General features: G+C 39.4%; 1 protein-coding gene across 1 annotated transcript in view; it reads left to right on the top strand.

Annotated features, from left to right (window-relative positions):
- The window catches only part of LOC311165633 (chondroitin sulfate proteoglycan 4-like), a 36,690-nt gene extending 17,074 nt beyond the window's left edge, over positions 1–19,616 (top strand). Inside the window, 6 exon segments of the mRNA XM_084225796.1 lie at positions 471–669; positions 4,708–4,839; positions 8,911–9,083; positions 13,505–13,688; positions 14,186–14,343; positions 14,347–19,616. Of these exon segments, the coding sequence (XP_084081922.1) occupies positions 471–669; positions 4,708–4,839; positions 8,911–9,083; positions 13,505–13,688; positions 14,186–14,343; positions 14,347–16,236 (2,736 nt within the window). The 3' untranslated portion in view covers positions 16,237–19,616.
- Positions 19,617–21,575: the final 1,959 nt, after the last annotated feature.

The raw sequence follows: 21,575 nt of genomic DNA, 5'->3' as shown, positions 1-21,575 counted from the left end.
TTGTGCTGTCCCCAGGTTGTTTTTCTTTCATCTTTTCTGCTGGGGAAAGTAGAACATATTCAGTGCCTTACCTGCTGTGAAATACATGACGCTAATATTCATGTGTATGTGTTGGAAAGCAGCTCCTTGACTCAGTTATCATAATACAATTTTTGTTATGTTTCTAAGAATTTAGAGCACTTGTGCTCCCAACTGTCTGAAACTCTTAACTAGTGTAGGGTGTGTTTGCTTGCATTATTTCAAGGTCTTGTATTTTGCAGACTATTTGCCAGGATGAGCTATGCCAGTCTGTGATCAGAGATTTGGATGGACAGTTAGGAAACCTATTATAGCTCTGAGTGTTGCACAGCACAAATCTTTATTCTTCCTTTTTCTTGGAGTCATGTGTTATCCGTCCCTGTACCTTGCCTCCCGTTGTCTTTTGTATGCATTTTCTTTATTTATTTTTAAAATTATTTTTGCTTTTCTAGGTCTGGGTGGGTTCAGTCACAGAAATAACTGTTGATGACCTCTGTGCTGAAGACAAGGACTCCTCACCATCAGAACTGGTATATTCTAGTACTCCACCTAGCAATGGACACTTGGCTCTGACGTCTTCTCCAAACAACAGCATCCTTACTTTTACCCAGGCTCATATAGCTAAAGGGCAGCTGGTATTTGTACACAATGGTATGTGATTTCAAAAATGCCATATCTGATACCAGAGTAGTGCTCCTATTCAGTCTACCTGTGTTTATAATCCATTAAAGATTCCATTACAATGTCACAAAGATCTTGGAACACTGCTTATATGAGGTATTATACACTGATTATACATTATCTCAAAAATTAAACAAAATGTCTGATTGTGTGCTCACTGGGAAACCTTGGTGTTCTTGTGGTTCATTAGATAGCAGCCTTCTTTCTCAAAGCAGTTTTGCAGTAGGGGAACATTTCCATGCACCTTTCAGAGATAGGAAATCCATTTTTTTTACTGCTGTGATCAAAAATTTCCTGAAGCTTTTCTGTCTTGCTACAGTGCAGACCTGTTCATGGACCAGCAGTCTCACAGATACCTGCCATAGTGCAGTGATGGATGGTGAAGTTATGGTTCATCTGTGTGATGTTGGTGTCCCTTTCAGGTTCTGAAAGAAATAAGCTTTAAACATTGACTCTTTCTCCTGTTGTCCAGAGCTAGATTTTGGGGTATTTTTTCATTTGGGAGAATGTGTGGGGAGTAAAAGAGGTCAGGGCAGCTTCATGCATCCTTGAGTGGCAGTTCTCTTCAGGGAAGCCACAAGAAAGAACTTCCCAGTGGGGTTCCAGCCAGAAGAGGTAGGGCTTTCACAGGGTGATAGCTACCGGTTTCCTGCTCCAGGTGTATTACTGCTTGCCTCAGTTGAAAGAAGAAAGGAGTTGCTACAGAAGGAATAAATCATTGTTTTGGGATGGAGATAGAAGAGATACACTGCTTTCCTGCCAGCCCTGAGGCAGGCTGGAGTTCCAGTGCTCCCTTGGGTTTTGGGATGGAGATAGAAGAGATACACTGCTTTCCTGCCAGCCCTGAGGCAGGCTGGAGTTCCAGTGCTCCCTTGGGTGCAGCAGTCACTCCAGATTTGTGCTGTGTCTTCATGAGGCTGAAGTACTCTGCCTTATGATGCATTGTCTTCCAAGGTGCATATGTGTTGTTGAAATTGCTTTACAGTCAGCTGCTGGTGAGCTGTAAGTGTCCTGCTCAGATAATTTGGTCAGGAAATAGAAGGTCAAGAGCATGATAAAAATGAGCCAAGCTATTTAAATTGTTTCAAGGGTGACTTTGACATGTAAGAAGCCCCATGATGGTAGGACAGTGTTAAGTGTGAGGAAATTAATCCGCTCTGTGTTCCAGAAAGGGCAAATGCACATCTGTAGTCTTAGAGAGTGAATCTTGATTAAAAAAAGTGAAAAGAACAGAAAATTTTATTTTCCAGTGAATGGAGTGTAGCAAAAATTTGTAACATAAAATTACCCAGGTTGTGAGTCAGGTCTTGCAGCCGCTCTGGCTCTGCTGTCCGCTCAACCTTACGGTCTTCAGGTGCTTCACAAAGCACTCTGGTTATTTTGCTTCTTTGCATTTCTTGGTCAGTGGTTTTCATTCCCTCCTTCATCTTGACCTGTTGCTGGAAATGTAGTTGTTACTCCCATCTTATTGCCTCCAGCCTTACCTGGGCCTTTTCTTATACCTGGGGCTTTTCCCTATGTTGTTGCTGTCATTCAGCTTTTTATTCCTTTTCTCTGTGTTTCCTCTGTTCCTTGTTGTCAGTCTTACAGTGTGTGCTGGCTACTTTGTCTCCTCTTGGAAGTACCCCCATCTACTCTTCCTACTCACTTGAGCCCTTTCCAAAGGGAAGAGCAGGTTCTTCTTGGCTGAGGCAGCTCTTCCATCCTCTGGCTACTCCTCATGGCACTATACATTTTTTACACCTGTAGTACGTGGCAATGACTTATCATTCTCAGTGTCTTTTTTACTGCTTTTATGCCTCTAAATTAGACCTCAGAATTTTCCCTTCACATTTCTCACCCTTATGAGTTATATTATGCTGCTTATTCTGTGGTGTGAGTTGCAAATATTCCTCTTTGCTCTCATGTTTTCCCCTTGGATTTTAATTCCTTTCCTCCATAATCCCTGATTGTTCTATCACCAGCATAAATGCAAAACTAGAACACACCTTTTCTTTTCTGTACCCCTCTTTCAGCATGAGAATTCCTTATCTTTTTCACTCTTGCTTCACTCTAGGGTTCTCCCCTCTCACTTTTGCAGTATGGGCCCTGCCCTTAAACCCTCACAGTGTTTTTCTTAGGGCAGTAATAAATTGAACTCTTGTTGGTTCTGAAGTCTTTGTGCTTCTTAGTGCAGCTTTTATAAACACTCTTTCTGGTGTCCTTTTAATCACCTCTGATCAGACATATTTTAAAAAATTAATTGTGATAAAATGATAAATGCTCCACCCAATCAGAACTTCAGGATGCAGTTCTGTTCCTAACTGCTGATGACAAAACGTCTATGTCTATCAAGCAGTTGACCTTAGCCAAAAAAGCAAGTGAGGCTGCATAAGCAGGTTTGCTTAGGGTGTTTTTTCAACTTAGTACATATAGTAGACTCCCAGATGCCTTTTTAAATAAGCAACTAATTCTTTTTTATTAGAATATATCAGAAAATAAAAATTTCTAAAATAAAAACAATATGATCAGATCTTCCAGAGCTGCTTCAGCTGCCTGGCTAATATAAGAGCATTTCCTAGGTGTATTTTTAACTGTAATCTCAGAACACACATTTAATTCTTCTGATATGTTAATTTATAGTTAGGCAAAGTATTATGATCTTTACATGAAAGTATAGGGTACTCTCTGGCTTTTAGTATCTATATTCTTGTAGCAATATCTTATGGCTAAACTGGGCAAAGCAAATAGAAGAGCATGGTAATTCTTTGCAACAGTTAATGTTCCACTTTTTTTTGGTCTTTTTACCTAATTGAACAACCTGGAGAGCCTCTGCTTAAAAGCAGCCTGTCAGTTCTGAGATATGTATTTTTACAGGAATCCACTCAGACTCCTGGAGGTATTTTGCTATTGCTTGTGCCAAAGTACATACAGGTCCTAAGATTAAAGGGAAAAATGTGCATTTATTATGAGTACACATAACCTCTGAAATAGTTTAAGCTGTGACAACATACCTTCTTTAGCAAAGCTGAAGTGCAGCGAAGAGGCTAAGAAAACAACCCGAGAGTTTATTCAGACCTTTAAATATAAAATAAAATGAAATAACATTCTAGTTACCTATCTCCCCAAATTCCTTCTTTGCCAAAACGTGAGTACCTAAGTGCTTTGGAGCCTCCTAAGACATAAATGGAGTTGGAAATTTTGGAGTCATTTTCTCCCCAAGTTTAACTAGATTTCAGCTCCACTAAGTCAGTGAAGAAAGAGAAGAAGGGGGCACTCTTGCTGATTTATATCTAAGGGGTGTCTGGCTTTCACTGAAAACAACAGCCAGTAGTTCTTCCTAGGGGATGTGTTAATGGCATTATAAATTTATTTAATTCTAATTAAGATACAAGGGCGAGTTACTTTCAGGATGATCTTGGGTATATTGCTAAGGAAACTTTCCTGTTTGCTCATCTGGGAGTCGCTTTGGCAGTCACACTGACACCACCCAAGACTTTGATTGTTGAGATAGAATCCCTTTGTCATCTGGTGGCTCCATTGAGCCCTGCTTGACTCTCTACATACCTAACACTCACACAGTCAAACAAGGATTCCTCACTGACTTCACTCAGCAGAATCTCAGGTGCCTGTATCCTTAAAATAATTTAATTATTGTGCAACTGCAGAATAATGGCTCTGGCTGGGAGCCCCTGACAGGGGACCCTGACCAAAAGACTTTGTAGTCTAAGCCAAGAAAGTCTGAAGTCCTCAACTCCTGCCATGTCTCTGAGTGTTGATCCCCTGGCAGCAGGTCTCAGTGCCCTTTGTTAAGAAAAGGCTCAGCAGTTCAGGACTTCTTGCCTCAGGCTTCTGCCACACAGAGCTCAACCGGCACAGCTCCACTGCAGCTGCACCCAGATCTACCTGTCCTGAATGTATTCCTCAACAATATTTCACTGTAGCTAAGAGTGAAAGGTGTCCAGTGTATGTTTGTGTTTTGTGTGACAGAGTAATACAAGAATAAATTTATGGTTTTGATTTCCACAGGAGCAGTGTCTGGAGGCTTCAACTTTCAGGTGACAGATGGTTTGAACTTTGCACCCCGACAGATTTTTAGCATCACAGCTCAGATGCTGGTCATTAGCCTTGAAGTGAACAAAGGGCTCAGAGTCTTTCCAGGTCTGTTTTTTGAGATGATCATGATTTTGTCCACTTGAAAGTATTGCCTGATAGAGAGGTACTTGTCAGATATTAACTGACTAAACTACAGAAAACTGTAGCTGGAAACATTTATGTGTGTTTTTAAAAAAAGGGTTAATATTTTCTCAAACAGAATACTGCTTTTTTGCTTTGCAGTCTTTAACCTTTTGATATGTGCATGCTTGGAGTCATAGAAACTGGCAGTGAAATGTTCAACTACAATGTGATAATAACACCGTCTGTCTAGGCTCTGGAGATTTCCTATTTAGGTTTGTTTAAAATCTCTGTAGTCCATTCAGATATTTAGAGATGTCTTCGGTGGTTGTGATAGTGCCTTGTTAAAGCAATAGAGCAGTGAAGCGTGTGGCCATGAGATTCTGAAGAGCACATATAAGTTTTCCACATTGCTAGTTCACTTTTTTTTTTTTGTTTAAAATGAGTTACAGACAGCAGCACAGACTCACTGAGGAATCAGAAGGCTGTAAAACTTTGATTCATATTTGTGCATTTGTAGCTACTTGCTTCAGCAGCTTAGTATTTTTTTAATGAAATTATACCATTGAAGGAGTTGATGTGCTAAGAGGTCTCATCAAAGCCATTTATTCCTTTGCACTGGCAAGAGTAATCTCTCATTGAGTTAGGAATCTAACATTTATTGCAGGATTCAAGGAGAAATAGATTAGTTTTCTCTCAGTAGTATCTTGCATCACACTTTTGTTTGTGAGGCCTTCTTTTTTTGTGTCTCTGAATGTGATCTGTAGAATCAGAGAGATACTAAGAATTGTGAGAGTTCTAGACATTGTAATTTGTACCTTGATTTATTAATTGGATATGGAAGAGGAGCACTTTATATTCTTACACTTCCGGAATATAAGTTGCATAAACAAAGGTTTGCAGCAAAAGCCACTTAAACAGAGGCAACAAAAAACAAGATTGTAGGAGCATGATCTTCTAATTCAATCAATATAAATGGGATTCACATAAATCCACTTACAAAGCTTATTAACCTGCAATTTTGGCGTGTAAGGTTGCCTTGGGCACAGGGATTTACTGGAATTCTATCTTAAGCCAATGATAATTGTAAGAAAAGTATGCCTAATACTTCCATAGAAGGCAAAGTCTCTAGGCTGTCAATCAGTTCTTAATTTAAAAAATACAGTATTTCTTTCAGCACTGCAAACTGTATTCATCCAAGATGGCAGTTTTTTCCCTGAATTCTCACTTACTTTGGGTTAGCAAAATTCCTTTTAGATGTTAAAAAGTGTTACTTGCTTTTTTACATGTTCTCTTTATGGTATTTTTTAGAGACATTCAGGAGCTGTATGGCTTTCAGCTCTACTGTGCCATCATGGAATGACTCTTGCAACAACCAGGGTGCCAAATGATTACTATATATAAAAGCAACAGCCAGTGTCCTGTTAAATTTTATATCCCTACTAAAAAGGGATATTTTTGAGCCAGCTTAAGAAATCTTCTCTCTGGGGTAGTAAAAATTGAATTTATTGTGAAAAATTTACCATGTCTTCATGACTGGGTGTAAACTATTCTCTAAAGCATATTGTTCTGCAATTTTATAAGAGCATGAACTGCTGTCTTTTTTTTTTTTTTGTGTTGGGTACACCAGATCTGTTGATATAATTCATTGATTTTTTTCTCTTTTAACAGAAGCTTGTTTTATTCAGCATTCTCAGAAAATTGACTGCTAGATATACTAGCTTTTTCTACTGTATGCTAGATATGTGCAGTGGAAGGATTTGCTTCTTCAGGAAGGCAATTACTCAAAAAAGAAATGAGCTGAGTTTCTCTGAGGAGTGCTAGCCTGACTTGTAGTTAATTGGAAGCAGAGCTGTCTAATCAGTCTCTAGATGAGATGATTCATAACTTTCCAGCAGTGGTAGGGAGAATGTTCATTCCAAAGCATTTTCCAAATCTTAAATGTAGGCAGTAAAAATGTGTAACAAAATTATGAGGCATCAACATTATGCTGCTGCACTCTACTTGAATTGATTAGCTTGGCCCTACTCAGTGTCACCTGTTCCTGTTGTGTCTTTCTCCTCTATCTGTTCCTGTCCCCTGTGTTTGGGTGCGGTTTTTGTGATCTCCTTCTGTGATTGGGAACACACAGGCAGTGTTCTCACTTCATTTTCTTTAACCCAGTCTGCTGGCTAGCAAATAACCTTCCTCTTCCTGTTGAGGTGTCAGACCTGAGAACTACCATGAGTGCCAGGAAAGTTCTAAACTCTCAGGTGAGAAGTGGATGAAGGAGAAGTTTAAGTTTGGAGAGGATGCTAATTTACAGAAGAGCATGATAGACTATGTTTTCTGTAGACTGTATTTCAGGTGTTCAGTGAGTGAGGTCAGGTCTGCCAGGAATCAAGGGAGTTGTGTGAAAGATGCCCTTGCTCCCCGTGTCCATGCTCTGTGATGGCAGTGGTGTGGTACCCAGGTATGGTCAGGAAGAATTGGAGCAGTCACTTCCGTCACTACAGTGTGACCATGTTTTAGAGTTACTCTGTCCTACTCTGTTATGGCAATAAGGCCTGATTTGCCTAACTAGCAGGTTATGCAAATAACTGCATTTGCAGGTTTCTGTGGTCTGATTAACTGTTGTGCTAAGTTGTACATTCTTGACCACATCTGCTGTATGCACAAGGTCATGGTTCCCACCCTTCCTGTCACAGAAAAAAAGGAAAAGAAGGGAGAAGTAGAAGAGAGAGATTTCTTGAATTAAATAATGTCTGGGAGAATTTTTCTCAACCTGAGAGATTCCTTCACTTTTCAAAACAGTATGGACACAGGAAGGTAAAAATGGGAAAACAGGAAGAGACAGAAGATCTTGTAACAGCTCTGTTTCAAAGCAGTTGTTATTTGAACCAGAGCACAAGCAGATGTGAACAAGCAGGCTCCTGGTATTAATAACGGCTTTCAAAGCATCCCTATTATTCACTGCACTGTCCTTAGCATGTTTTTTTCTTCTGAATAATATGGCATATATATATATATATAAAATACATGTGTTATTTTGTGTTATTCTTGTATGAAATAGGTTGATAATTCAGACTTCAAGTATTTTTAATACCATCCAGTCTTTGAAATTATGTATTGAAGCCTATAAAGCTTGTTGCTCAAAGAGAAAATCTGAAAACGAAGGCAGAAGTGGGGATACAGGGGGATTAGAATGATGGGAATCTAGCTCCTCTAAAATGATAATTGAACATAAATTTTAGTTTGTTGACTGTCTACCTTGAAACTGCATCAAAAGGAAGCCAGATAATTTTTTTTTCTTTTAGGAAATTATTGCCCCAGCTGCGTCAAAAATTGTCTTGGTTTGACTAATTCCAGAAAGCTCTTTATAATCTTTAATACAGAAGGTAACCTTAGTTAGGTTAGCATCATGCTATGTATTAAAAGAATTTTGTTACCACTCAGTCTCCATCTATCTTAATAAATAATACATTATTTCAGTTCAGGCTGTTATTTCTGTTACATGGTGTTCTTCCTAGTTTGTTTAATTCAGTACTTATGTTTTAATTTTATTTAATGAAAATCCTATTTCATATTGATAAAGTGTACTTTTGTTAATGATTGATTTTGGTTTATGTGTAAACTAGGAACTTTGCCATTTTGAGTCTTCTCTGAGTCAAAAGACCTATGTCTTCTGTGGCAACTGAGAATCCCAAAAACATTGGAGTTTGAATTTGGTTCTAGACACGTGGTGTAGAAACAGAACTTCTTATACATGCTCTGTTCTATACTTCAGGTAGTTTTTGCAAAAGCCAGTATTTAGTGATTACATGTGCTGAAGAGAACTGCTTTTTTTGCATTTTTAAAATGTGGGTACATCTTACTAATGGGCTTTTTATTGAAAAAGCTGTCTAAGAGTTGGAACGAGAATGTAACTAGAAAAAGAGTAACCCTGCTGATCTTATAAAATGTTATTAAAGTGCTAAGTAGAATACCTGGGTGAGAGTGTGAGTTGCGCATACAAAACTTAGTCTTTTGGGAAAAAACTCTGTTGTAAATCTTCTTCCTATACTTGACATTTTTTAGGTTCCAGGAAATCTATTTCACAACGTGATCTGAAAGCTGTAACCAATGATATGACCAATGCAGGAAACAGAACTATAACTTTTGTGATTGTAACTTCCCCAAAACTTGGAAGGCTGATCAGAGTAGATTCTGATCATACCACTCAGGAAATCTTCACTTTTACGCAGTCTCTGGTAAGCATTTAGGGTAGATTGTTACTTCACAGGGCATCTCAGTTGCTCATTCTTCGTGTGATCCATTTATATCTGTTAAGTAACCAAGCATATGTGACCCATCAGTGCAATCACCAAGATCTGCTATGTCATTAAATATCTGGCATCTAGTAATGAACACAAGAGGAATCTTTGTTCCCTTCTGCTTGGACACTAGCAGGGTCTTGGCAATTCCCACTGTTTTGCTTGTAAGACTATTTGTCAAGAAGAGCTGTTCTGGTGCCATTAACCAGCAGTCAGAGGTTGGAAGCTTTTAGTTTTTGGCAGAAGGAGCTGCCTTTTTCTCTATGAAAAGTCCAAGTATCAGATACATTTCAGCTGTACAAAGTCCTCATGGCTGTCCCCAAGATGACTTTTATTGACTGGATTGGCTGTGGTACTAAATGTGTGAAGTATCTTAACTGTGATACACGCTCTCTTACTGAATGACTAAAACGTGGCAGCTTATGTAACTTGATGGAAAAATTCCTCTGCAAAAGGAATTACTTGTCTGTGTGCAGAATTCAAATATAACCATCTTCAGCATACATTAAGCTATTCTCAGAAAATTAAAGGGAGGGAGATAAAAGAGGGTCAATCTTCTGACTTTTCTCATGGAAAAACATATTTTTACAGATTTTAAATGCTATTCAACTGAGTATATGAAGGAATAAGGAATCTATTGGAATAATAAGGAATAATAAGGAATCTATGAAGGAATCTATTGGCCGGAATTTGAAACTTGGGCAGTAAAACCTGGACAAAAGGACAACATTTTTATTTGTTGTCATCAGGCTTTGAAACAACCTGACAGTTGTAGAATGGGTCTCCACCTGGACTTAATAAATCAAGATGAACACAGAATGGTTCTCATGAAAAACATGTTGTAATCCCATTATGTCATTGGTGTTGTTTCAAATGACCCGTTATGTCATTGGTCTTGTTGCTGAGTTTTGTCTTGTTTTATGAAAGCGATGAACTGTATAATGACACTTTACCATTCTGATCCCAAACTATGTGATTTTTTTGAGTATTAGATGAAACAATTAAGCATGTTAGAAAATATTTCAGCTAAGGTTTTGAAGTGTCACTCTTTTTGCCTATGGATATGACCATTACGTGTGTTTATCGGACAGTATGATGTCAGAACATGTCACTTATTATATCTGTAGCTTTAGTTTTTAGTAATGTATAGCTAACTACTTTTAACTTTGTAAACTGTGAGAGGTTTTGAGCTGAAATAATAGGTGTGCTTTTCTTGTCTGTTGGAGATATTTCTGTTGGCCATTTTAATTTTAAAAAAGTAGAGCTAAATAACTTCTTGCAGGTGGAATTCAGGTATCCAAACAAGATTGCTATTTATTCTGGTAGAGGGTGAGATGTAAGAGAGAGAAAAGGGATCCTAAATAAACTTTCAGTTCAGTGTGTTGTAATCACAGGGAGTTAAATATGGGTGAAGAAAATCACAGTCATGTTACAAATATTGTACACTGCCTATGTAATGAAGACTAAAGCATTTAGTTTCTGTTTGGTAATAAGCTTGAAAAACTGATTTGAATTGAAAAACATTTTGCATTAGTGTAGGTCTGTGGGTATTCATTGACTTAACTCTGTGTTTAAGAACTTGAAATTTCCCTTTGGAAAAGTAGTTATTCCTTTTCCTGGGGTGCTGAACTCTTCTGTATGCGCTGTCGTTTATTGCTTTGTTGCCAAAGGGAAAAAAAACCCAGCAAAAAGAAACAGAAATTACTATTGCATTCCAAGCATTTTTTTAACAGATGCTGTTCAGCTAATACAAGAAAATTATTTGCACATTAAACACTCTTGAGAAACTCCACATAATGCAGTATTTTCTTAGATATCTTAGAAGTATTTTCATCTCACAGCAAGCCACAGCTTCTTCATTATGTAGAGTCATTGCAGAGATACATACAGAAATCCTCACCAATTCTATTCAGTTCTTAGCCCAGACATTAAGAATGGATTTGCAGTCAAAAAACCCCAAAACAACCAGCCAGTTAAGATGGATACTAAGCACTGCTGAATTTAAAGGATATGTATTGTGCCTGTTTTTGTTACAAAAATTTGCTGTCGTCAGCTTGAAGTCCTAGAGAGGTTTTGGAAAGTTACCTGGAACTAACATACCCTTTTGCTATTTTTTTTTTGTTTGTCCTATAATAGCCATTAAGAATTAAATCAGTATAGGGAAGGCAGAAACCTGGAGATGTGCATAAAGGATTTCATCACATCAGTCTAAATTTTTTGGAGAAAAATTGGGATGGTTTTGAGGCTGCTGAGAAAACTGACCTTGAAAGCCCAGTTTGCCTAGTGATCTCAGTGGAGGCTGTTGTAGTAATTTAAGGATTCAGTCTCTCTGTATTTACACCTCAGATTCTGTACTTCTAAACTTCATCTGTGATAACACCAGGGGGGTTTTGTTTTCTTTTTTTAAGGTCTTTCAAGCATGTATGATAGAAATGTGTACTAATGAGTCCCTTCAAGGTGTTTGCAGGGTGTGAGGAGTGTGTTAAGATAGTAAATTTAAATCCAGCACCATTTTAGACAGGGATCTCTCAGGCAGTTACAAACTAACATGTGCAGGTCTGGTCAGTGGTTGCCTGGGAACTTGTCAAGAATTTAATGGGTCATCTCTCCAGGGCAGTGAATGAATTATCAAGCAGACCACATGTTGAATCTACTGGATAAGATTCAGTAAGTGGTCTAGTCTTGCTACCATAAGAAATTCTAGTACTGTTCCAATTTATTATAGTATTGATCATAAAATTCAGGTATAGTTCCAGCTGGTGAGAAAAAATCTGAAATACTGCCTTTTGCTTTGGGGTCTAAAGAGATAAACAGTTTTATCTTACATGTGCATTTGTTTCTCTGGAGATGTACTGCAGTATCTTGAAATACTTTGAAGCTTGATTACTTACAGTAACCTGATTAGATTCCTTGAGTATGATGATCTGCAAGATCACTGCAACCAGGGAGAGGACAAACCAGATTCTTTCTTATCTTTTAGGAATTCCTGTCTTGCTGTGATATAGAAATTTTCCACTGCGTAGTTCCATCAAGTTTTTGCTTTAAGCAAGAGTAAATACTAATGGTCATTGTACTTCCTTCAGGTTTTCTTAGTCTCTTACCAAGTGTCTTTTGCCATTTGAAGGAAATAACTGCATCAAAGTCCTTCTCCAACCTTCAGCCTTTCATATGCTTTTTCAGGACAAATAATCCAGCCCTGCCAGTGTTCTTGCAAAGAAAACCCAAGACATTGATACTTTGATTTACTGAAAATACAGTAAATCTGAGCACGTGATCACCATTACTAGTTTGAGGCAGTTTCTCAGTGTTATATATCTCTTTGCTTTTCATGTAAGGCTTTTACTGAGCATTCATGCCCAGTAGAATTTCACTTACTTTCAGATGTTTATCTGGCAACACAGAGTCCATCTGAAGAGAAAGGGAAATGCAGGTTAATCTCAGTGTACGTACAAGCTGCATCCATGGGCTGAGGCCAGTGGAGTGAGGTTCAGCAAGGCCCAGTGCCAGGTCCTGCCCTTGGGTCACAACAGCCCCAGGCAGTGCCAGGGCTGGGACAGAGGGGCTGGAAAGGACCTGGGGGTGCTGGTGACAGCAGCTGAGCACGAGCCAGGCTGTGCCCAGGTGGGCAGGAAGGGCAATGGCATCCTGGCCTGGATCAGCAATGGTGTGGCCAGCAGGGCCAGGGCAGGGATTGTCCCCCTGTGCTGGGCACTGCTGAGGGCACACCTCGAGTGCTGTGTCCAGCTCTGGGCCCTCCCTGCAGGAAAGGCCCTGAGGGGCTGGAGAGAGTCCAGAGAAGGGCAATGGAGCTGGGACAGGGTCTGGAGCACAAGTCCTGTGAGCAGCAGCTGAGGGAGCTGGGGGTGCTTGTCCTGGAGAAAAGGAGGCTCAGGGGAGACATTATCACTCTACAACTGCCTGAAAGGAGGCTGTGCCCAGGTGGGGTTGGCCTCTTTGCCAAGTAAGAAGTAGTAGGATGAGACGACATAACCTCAATCTGTGCCAAGGGAGGTTTAATGGAATAGTAGGACGCCTTTCTTCATGTGAAACATAGCTGTGTAGTGAACCAGACTGCCCAGAAAAGTGGTGGAATCACCAACTGGATATTTTAAAAGCCATGTAGATGTGACACTTGGGAAATGGTTTAGTGCGGACTTGGCAGCTCTGGGTTGACAGTTGGGTTTGATCTTACAGGTCTTTTGCAACCTAAACAATTCTGTGATTCTGTACACTGTGCATGGACTAAGGTACAAAGCTCTCTTTGAACAATGTTCTCAAGATACTTTTTCTGTCTTTAACACTCCTCTGCTTATAATCACCTTGCTCTCATACACATCTCTTCTTCTTACCTGCAACAGGTCGATGAAGGTGTGATCATGTATGAACACTTACATGCTGAGTCAACTGACTGGAGTGAAGAAGATTTCTTTACATTTACTGTATCCTCTCCACCATCAGCTCTGGATATCCAGATGTTCCATGTTGTCATTTCATATGAAGTTGACAGGCATGATCAGAATACTCGTATTCTAGCAAATACAGGTAAAAATGCTTCACTGTTTTGGATCAAAATTGTTTTGGATCTGTCAGAGGTCCACTGAAGAATGGAGAAAAAACCAAACATTTCTTTCTCTTCAGTAAGCAGTGACCAGAATACTTCTGAGACAGGAAGTACTGTAGGGTAGTAGTTTGGAAAGCTGCGTTCACTGCACCCTTAGAAATGAGATAATTACATATGTTTGATGCTTCCTACTGCTGTAGAAGATATTTTGTTAATGGTAGGTGAAAAACACTATCAGAAGCTTTGAGATACTTGTATTTCTTTAATCTTAGTGTGTGCATCAGTCAAAAATCTCGTCTTTTGTATCGGATTGTATTTTAAAAGCAGTGGTAATATATTTTTAGCCATGACATGTGGAAATCAAGGATACCACAAAGGATAAAATTTTTAGAGTATCATCCGTGTTTGATCTGTAGTTTCTGAAATAGTGCCACTATGAAATGTTTGGTTTCTAACATTCTCTTTTCGTTTCTGCCAGGTGCCACAGTCCAGGAAGGAGGTAGAGTATTAATCAACAAAACAAATTTAGATGCTTCAAACCTATTGATTAAGCTACCTGATGTACAGCGCTCCGTATATGAAGTATGGTATCAGGTTGTGTCTTTACCCCAACATGGCATGATTGTTGTTGGAGAATGAAACATTACCAAAGAAAAGCCTAACTTCTCCCAGTATGTACTGGACAAGTTTGGAATTATGTACATACATGATAATTCTGAATCTCTAAATGACAATTTCACTTTTGCTGTTTGGTTGAACCTGAAGAGCAAGCCTGCTACAAAGCCCCATAGTGAAGTTTTAGAGGAGATGTTTAATATCACTGTTTTCCCAGTGAATAACCAATCTCCAGAACTGAAGACTAAAAGACTGCACTTAAAAGTCCTGCAGGGTGATGTGTCAATGCTGGGGGCAGAGAATCTGAAAGTTGAAGACTTAGATAATGTTCCAGCTGAGCTGAAATACACCATTGTTAGCAACCCCAATAATGGTTACTTAGCAATGAAAAGCAATCTCAGTGTCTCTATAAAAGATTTCACGCAAGCTGATGTTGACAGTGGTAAAGTGTGGTTTGTACAGGATGGAAGTTCATCTTCTGGGGTGTTTTATTTCAGTGTGACTGATGGTAAACATCGCCCTTTATACAAACTATTCAGTCTTGAAGTCGTACCAATTGCCCTTGTCCTTGTCAACCTTACCAATGTTGTGCTGCCACAGGGCCAGACATCTGTCACTATTACTGACATTCAACTTTCAGCTGTCACAAATGGAAAAAGCACTAATATTATGTATGAAATAACTCAACCACTCAAATATGGGCACCTCATGATTGGAAATGAGCAGGTTACTAAATTTGAGCAGGCAGATTTGTACTCAGGAAGGCTCTCTTACCACCTGACAAATATTACTGCTTCCAGTGATGTACTGGAGTTTATGCTTTTTACTGCAGAAGACAATCTAACAGGACAAGTGCTGAACATCACAGTGAAGCCTTTAGTACAAATTGTATCTGACCTGCGGATTTCAAATCAAGCAGCTTATAAATTTGGAAGCAGTGACCTGGATGCTTCTGAGCTAGCCAATTTGACAAACAGTAATCCTAGATTTGAAGTAATAGTGCCCCCATCTCATGGGAGGATTGTTAAGAAAAAGTTTGTGAATGATGCAGTGTTTGAAGATATTCAGATGTTCACCCAGGCTGACATTGATAGTGGTGTTTTGCTTCTAGACATAGACACGAATATGACAGGCATTGATCTGCTGAATGACTCATTTACATTTATACTCAGGGCAGATGCTGTGCAGCCTGCTGTTGGCTGTTTTCAGTATTCCATTGTGCCACACAGTCCTCCACTTGTGCAGGGTTTTACAACAGAAGTGCTTTTTGTAACCAGCATGACCACTTCCAAGGCTCGCTCTACCTCAAAGGATGAGGCACTAGTCTCCTCACAGAATGAAGAGCCTGCAATAGGACCACAGAAGACTGAACCAACTGTGTGGCCAGGGCAGAATCACTGGGGAAACCTACATGAGGAAGATCCATTGCTAAATCAGGCCATGGGAACAAGTGCATCTGTGGAGCTGAAGATTACAAACCAGGTTAATGCCAGGAGTCCCAGAGAGCAGACAGGTGAAAGCAGCCCTTGGTACATTATTATCCCTCTGGTCCTGATGTCTGTCCTACTCATTATTACTGTTACTTCTGTGTGCATTTTGTTAATGTGTCAGAAGAAAGAGAAGACAAAACCTTTAGTCAAAAATCAAACAGATGCAATCCTCTGTAATGCAGATCAATGTCTGGAACAGAGTTTGACTGTGCCCTCTGTCACAGTGACTCCTCTCCTGAAGGGGGCTGAGAGAAGAACAGCCTCTACCTTTATGGCAGTAAAACATGAGCAGCTGCTTTCTACAGTTCCTTCTCCAACTACAGAAAGGTATCTGAAAAACAGCTTTTTAAATCTTGATCCTGAAATGATCCAATATTGTCGAAAAACAAACCCAACTTTGAAGCACAATCAGTACTGGGTGTAGTTACACCAGTTTTGGTCATGCTAATTGATGTTGTATGGAAAAGTGAATATATATTGTTGACATATAATTTGTTCTTTATTACACTCTTTTATTATAGGTGAAATGATACACTGTGTGTTAGGTGAAATCTAAATACCTGTGAAATAATAATAACAAAAATCCTACTGATTTCAGTGGCCATGATAGAAGATTTGCAGTTGGTATGTCAGCAAAATTCTCACTTAATTCAGTGGGGAATTTGGCCTCATGGATTTTGAGTGCACCCCATGTATGCAGTATTTTTTATTTCCCATGAAAGGTAAAACAGAATGTTCTGTCATGGGTTATATATTTTTTATGGAATTGTTGGGGGTTTTTTTAACCAATTTTGCTATAAAGATCTTTTATTCCTTCTGAATCACTGCTTCTCTTTGAAGAACTTCAGATTGTCTCAATAAGTAATTTTTCCATGATGCTAATTTCATAATGTAATTTTGACCTGAGGGCTGTTTTATTTTTTCCTGATTTTATATTGAACTCCAGCCTTTAGTGTCTGAAAACTGCTAAAATATGTCCTTTAACTCTACTCCACATGGCAAAAATTGAGTATCTGTCAGTCAGCCTGTCTGCTTAGTTACCTTTAGGCTCAGATGATGTTTGGATGTGCATAAAATTTCCTGCTCCTGAGAAGGGGGTAAATTCTGCTTTCAGTGAAGCAAACACAACTTTCTCTGGAGTCTGTGTACTCAAGCAGATGGCAGTGGAATCAAGGCCTGGGCTGCCTACTGTCATGAGTCCTGAAGCTACTGACAAAAGCAATCCTGTGAATTAGTACGTATCCTCTTCAGAAGTTTCATAGTTTAACCCTTCATCTTCCAGAACACTGAACAAATACCCCTTATGCACTGCTACCAAGCACTGTGTACTCCAACTTTGCTCTGGTGATAAAGTGTGCAATAATTTCTGTGCAAAGGGAATATTTCTCTTTTGGAAATCCAAGCTCAGTAGTGATGTGCAGTCTCCAGTTAAGGCCCAATTTTATTTCCACTGAGAGCAAATAATATAATTCCTGTTGACTACAAAGAATGAACTGATTTCAAGGAAATGGCATTGTGATCATAACCAGTCTCTTATTAACAGTCTCTTATGAACTTCTCATCTATTTTTTGCCTTTAAATTGCTACAAATTCCATCCAGCCTCTTTGTAAAAACTCTGTTCTCAGCAGTCTCAGTACTGCAACCACTCAGTGAACACTGGAATACCATTTTTATTTAGGTACTGCCATTTTCGGTTTTATAGAATGGATTTGCTGACCTCAAGATCTTTGGTGCTATTCATCTCATACTACTTTGTTTTGGATGATTTTTAAAATTTTTGATGATTAAGTGTGTTTCTGTCATTTATAGATTCTAGTTATGGGAAATTTTCACCCACAAGGTGGGCCAGATGTAAACTGTGGTTACTGCTGTGTTCTGGGAGCTGAACACATGAGCAGTGGGGGTAGTCCTCATCTTTACCACCTCTGCCATGGGCAGACATGATTGTGGTGCATTTTTAGAGGCCACTTCAAGAAGAGTAGTCCATGTCAGTGGAAAATATACAAGTCAAGTCTTCAGCTGGTCAAGTTATTAGAGCACTAGAGACTAAAGGTATGAAGGTATATGCTCAAACTAAATATATTAGAACCTTGTTACACAGTTTTTACATTTGTCATTACTGTATCTTCCCTGATGCCAGTGTGTGAGTTCAAGCATGTGATCAGTGTAAAGGCCTCTGGGTGTTCCGGTGTCTCAGCTGGATCTCACTGTAGATCTGTCTGGTGGACCTTTACTGCTTTCCCAGAGGAGGTCTCTGGGACTGTTCTGAGCAGCTTTTAGCCAGAGGTGGTGTTGCCCACCACCACAGGGACACCCCTCCACCCTTTGTGGAGGTACAGCTGTATGTCTCTTCCCATTTCCTGGGATCCTTTCTACCAACACCGAGCAGACACCAGCTTCCCCCAGATCCCAGCTGCCAGATGCAGCCTGCCTCCAGCACCTTCTAGACAGTAGCAGCAACCTGATCCCTTTTCACCTTCTCCAGGACACACTCCAAAGAGGAGTAAAGAATTTTAATCTCAGTACTTTCCTGACACATGAAGACGCGTGCTCCACATTTTTCTAGCTCTGAGACCTTCCTGTAAAGAGCAAAAGACACCTCATGCTCCAAATCCTTCCAAACAGTGCACCTACAGTTTGATAACAAAATAGTGCACTGCTGAAAACTCCTGGAGTCTGCTGACAAAATCCACACTGTCAGCTTGTGACAGGGTAAACAAATATACAGAAATGAAATGTGTTCTTTATGAGATTTTGCTAAGAGTATTGGTGTAAAGACAGCTGCTCCTAAATTTGTGGTGTTTAGTGTGTGGTGGAGATGGAACATAGGGCTGATGTAGTGCTGGTGATGTAAAACATGAGACTGTGACATAATAGTAAAAAAACTGCTGTTCAGTTATAACTCCACAATTGAATGGGCATTATTGAGTTTGAGCATTTGCATGGTAGGAGAGAAAAGCACTATATAAGAACATCAAAAAAGGTGGTAGAATTTGTACTGGCTCTTTTGGCTTTACCACAAGGGGCTGAAATCTTGCTCTGTTTCAGAAATGGTTTTGGTTGACAAGAGATGTTCATTTCCAGTAGATTAGCTATTATGGGATTATATCTTGTGCATTTTGCTCAATTTTTAAAGCACTGAGGAGGTTTTTTTTGTTTTTATAGTTAAAATCAACCTTAACACCTAATTAATCAGTGAAGTGTGCCAGCATTCAGTTTTCTTCCTCAGTTTTTGCTGCTGTGAAACAACTGTGCCAAAGTGCCTGCCACGTTATGGAATGTTTTGATGAAAATTTTGTATGAATGTAAGTTGATTGTTAATCAGTGATTACTTGGTTTAATGCAAAATGCAAAGACAATATTGTAACTGATAACTACATAAGAATCCCTAGTAAAAAGAACCCAAAATTAAAAACTCTGATTATGTTACACTTTCCCTGTGGACAGTGCAGAATAGTCTTTGGCAGAGGATGGTTTATCTTGTTCACGCATAGATATTTAATATAGATAAGTCTGCTCTGGTTTAGCTAGTCCAGGTTTGAGATGATAAAAACTAGCTGGGATGAATCTCATACTGGGTTTCCTAAATTACAAACAATCTAGAAAATGCAAAAAAACCTACCCCATTTTGTGATTATGGATACTTTTGAGATTCTAGGAACACACATACTTTATGGTCAGAATCTGGCTTAAATATTTTCGTTGTTTCCCTTGGCCTTGAAATTGTGTGTTTTACTTAGTGGAGATGGGGTTTCTGAAGGATTCCCCTTTTTACCAAATGGAATTATAAACTGCAACATGAAAGTGCCTTGAAAACATATATTAAGTCAATAAACTTTTTGTTTATAAACCATGCACTTAATGTTTTTGTGCTTTTTTTAAAGACCTCTGAAATGCAGAGACACAAGAGAATCCCACTGCTAGTAATAGAATTCTTCTGAGTTTTCTAATGTTATATTTTTTAAATTGCACGTGTGCTGGAGTGGATGCTCTGCTGTGCCCAATGCCACTCAGTGTGTGTGGCTGGTAAAGGAGACACTTCTCACTGTGCACCTATCCAGGCCATGTCCAGCACTTGCAGGAATGTAACATCAAAATAAATGATGATTTGAACTTGCTCAAACAGACCTGCACTGGGTTTATTTCAGAAAGATTTTCTGTTATTTAACTGCATCTGATTTTAAAATATCAAGTTCTTTAAATACATTAATGTTAATTAATTTACAGTGCTGTTTCTTCTTTGATTTTCATCTTGATCGAAAGTACCCCCTCACTCCAGCCTCACACCAAATGCACTGTTCAACCCCATTCTTTTTCTCAATCAGAACTTAGCTGGTTTGCAGTCAGTCTTGTAAACTGAGGTAAGGAACTTCCTCCTCAGACATCAGAAATGCTGGTGGCCCTGGGGAGCAGCTTCCTGTACACAATGCATTAGTGGCCTGTGCACCGAAATCTGTCAGCAGTAATGAGTTGTGTTCCCCTCCTACACTTCAGAAAATACTGGTTTGGAAAGAAGAGAAAATAGGAGAAATGGTCTAAATCCTTTACATTCTCCTTTTATTTAAGTATGGATGAGGACCAGCTACAATTTTTGCTGCAGTAGCCTTTGCTACCTTCTACAATTCCAAATTCAGCAGAGAGTCTACTTACGTGGCTACAATCTGCTTTGCATCACTTTTTCAAGTCAGTCCTTGTGATGCTATGTTGAAATACATTCTGTGAATATTTTTATACAGGCTGAAAATAATTGTCCTGGCATATTCAGTGGAAACTGTATTAATTTATCTTCACTCATTTCAAGCTAAGTAATTCCTGCCAGAGCTTGCATGTCCCAAATGCAGTCCCAGAACAAAATGTTCTTTCATTGCAACTGGTGAATCTATATTTTCACATCTATTTGTAGGGAGATTCTGCATGGTGAAATGCTTGCTTTACGTGATCATTTCCTCATTTCCAGTCTTGCTGCTTCGTTGTTTCTGTGGGAATGATTTGTACATGTTGGTAGGCACTGCTAGACGTGAAGTTTTTTGCAGTTCAAGGTTTTTAGCTCCAAAGCATTTGCATGGCTTCACAGTGAGAGGTGCATTACTTCACATAAATTTGTTGGGGAAAAACAAAGGAGGAGCAGATTGAGCATTGGGATGGGAGTGTCAGAACTCCTTGCAAGAACACAGGCAATAGATCAGAATAAAATTATGCAGTGTAAGAGGTGTGATTGATCACAGTGATTTGCTCCAGCTCATACACTTCATCTTGCATAGGTACAAGATGTGGTGCATGAAAGCACATTGGTGAGAAAATTCTTCAGAGAATAAAAAAAAAAGTAATCAAGAGCTTGCTTTTCATATGCAAGTATAGACATTCAAGGACATATCAATAAAATTGAGTCTCTTAGGGAGAGGCGTGGGGGAAATTGTTTTGAGACATGCAAAGCCCCTGGGAAGCTGCTTTGCTGGCAGTGAGTTGTGAGAAAGGAGTTGGTTAGAGAGGCAGGGAGAGATAGGAGGATTACAGAGGCAAGCTTTCTGGGATTAGATGGAGTTTCTAAAAATGGGAAGGTCATTTGGAAGCCATGGGTTTGTTTGAAAGGCAGAGACACGCTGGGCTGTGCCTTAGGCAAGCAGGCTATGATCCGCCACTCTACCAGGGAAAAGAGTGTCAGGGTGAGTTTTGCTCCTACTAGAAGGGACAGTCCTGCTTAGGGATGGGTGTCAAGACCTAGAAGCTCAGTTTGCCTTTTCTTTTGTTCCCTCTGTGCTGGC

Source organism: Fringilla coelebs, assembly GCF_963513975.1.
Source record: "Fringilla coelebs genome assembly, chromosome: Z".
NCBI lineage: Eukaryota > Metazoa > Chordata > Aves > Passeriformes > Fringillidae > Fringilla > Fringilla coelebs.
The sequence above is the reverse complement of the archived record's forward strand: the minus strand, read 5'-3'. Positions and strand labels throughout refer to the sequence as shown.